The following is a 1600-nucleotide window of genomic DNA, read 5'->3' as shown; positions in this document are numbered from 1 at the left end:
TGCACACTGCATCAGCACTGCAGGACTTTCCTCCAGGGCCCAGCTGCTGGCGATGTAACCCTTAACACTGCACAAGTGACTTCCAGGGAAAACCGAGTTCACCAAACAGAACAGGGCTAAATTTTTGTAGTCAAAGTTTATCTTACAAACACCTGCTGGCCCTTTATTTTAAACTACCTTCTAGCTTACTAAAAGCAATCAGGTGCTCTGAAACTTGGGTCTTCAAGATCCAGAGTATGGCACACTTTTTCAGTTTGGACAGACTCCTGGCTGACAATAATTTCTCCAGAATCTACCATACAGAAGCTGCAATCCATCTAGGCAAGAAGATAAACTCTGTTACCAGGGCAGCCGGGCAAGCAGTGGCCCACACACACACAGATGCAATGGGTTGTTTTCAGTTTCTAAATTAAGGCATATTCAAAAACCTTTGCTTACAAGTTCATACCATTTTTTTCTCAGTTAATCACCAGGTAATTAATGCAGACTCACAGATGAATTAACTCTCAGTTTAACAATATGCAATAACCATGCCAGTAACTTTTTCCTCTATATTTTGCATAACAATGGTTTTAAAAGTGACAGTTCAACTATCATATTCACAATTGTCATTTATCAAGGCAGCAGAAGACCAAGACATTTTTAAATGATATAAAATTTAGGCTTTATCATAAACACTCAAGCAACTGGCCTTTCCTCCCGGCCCCCACCCCATCTCACCTCTTTATTTAACAGTTCAAGACAGAAGGACTGCCAAGAAACAAGCTCCCGCTACATTCAGGACTGTGAGAAATGGAGGCAATTATGAAAGGAGTTGAACTCTGCTTCTTGGTGAAGCCACATTAATTTCTTTTTTAAGTGAATTTGACTTTCAGTGCAGTTCCAATTCATGCTTTTAGTGATACATAACAATTTCCAAAATGTTAAAGTAATTTCAGTCAATTGAGCCTTCAAATGGCAATGCTTATAAATTATATTTATTAGTATGGTCAAGATAAGAAAGAAGTTTGGGCTTTGATTATAAAATGCAGCATCTTTCTCTGATTCTCTTGGCTAAACTTTTCCTCTTCTTTTTTCCGTTCTTTTCTTTGCTGTCTTCCATCTTTCTGGCTCGAATTTCCCTCATTAAATCAAAAAATACCTAGAAAGAAGTTAAAAGTTGGGTAAATACAGCAGGCAGACAGTATGAAGTGAAAACCACAGCAGTAAACTGTGGGGGCTCAGTGGTTCAGGCCCTCACACACCAGGCAGGAATGCGCATTGAGCAACATCCCGCTGCCTCACCCAAAGACTTCTAGTTGGGCAGCAGGGAACAGAAAGCAGGAAAGCAAGCTCTGAGCTCCTAGTATATACTTCATTACGTCCTATTTAATAACAACTGTGAGAAATAAATAGCTATTGCGTTTGGCCATTTGTTTTCCCCAGACTCATTAAAAAACTTTTAGAGGCTGGGAAGGTGGCTCAGTGGTAGAGCACTTGCCTTGAATGCCTGAGGCCCTGGGTTCGATTCCTCAGCACCACATAAGCAAAAAGAAAAAACCCAGAAGTGGCGCTGTGGCTCAAGTGGTAGAGTGCTAGCCTTGAGCTGAAGAGCTGAGGG

General features: G+C 41.0%; 1 protein-coding gene across 1 annotated transcript in view; it reads right to left on the bottom strand.

Moving 5' to 3' along the window:
* Window positions 1-537: 537 nt before the first annotated feature.
* The window catches only part of Rala (v-ral simian leukemia viral oncogene homolog A (ras related)), a 52543-nt gene continuing 51480 nt past the window's right edge, over window positions 538-1600 (bottom strand). The window contains exon 5 of the mRNA XM_013033020.1: window positions 538-1141. Within this exon, the coding sequence (XP_012888474.1) occupies window positions 1019-1141 (123 nt within the window). The 3' untranslated portion in view covers window positions 538-1018. The remainder of the gene's footprint in view (window positions 1142-1600) is intronic.

This window comes from Dipodomys ordii, unplaced genomic scaffold (assembly GCF_000151885.1).
Source record: "Dipodomys ordii isolate 6190 unplaced genomic scaffold, Dord_2.0 Scaffold161, whole genome shotgun sequence".
In the NCBI taxonomy this organism is placed as follows: domain Eukaryota; kingdom Metazoa; phylum Chordata; class Mammalia; order Rodentia; family Heteromyidae; genus Dipodomys; species Dipodomys ordii.
Note: the sequence above shows the minus strand (reverse complement) of the source record. Positions and strands in the feature narration are given on the sequence as shown.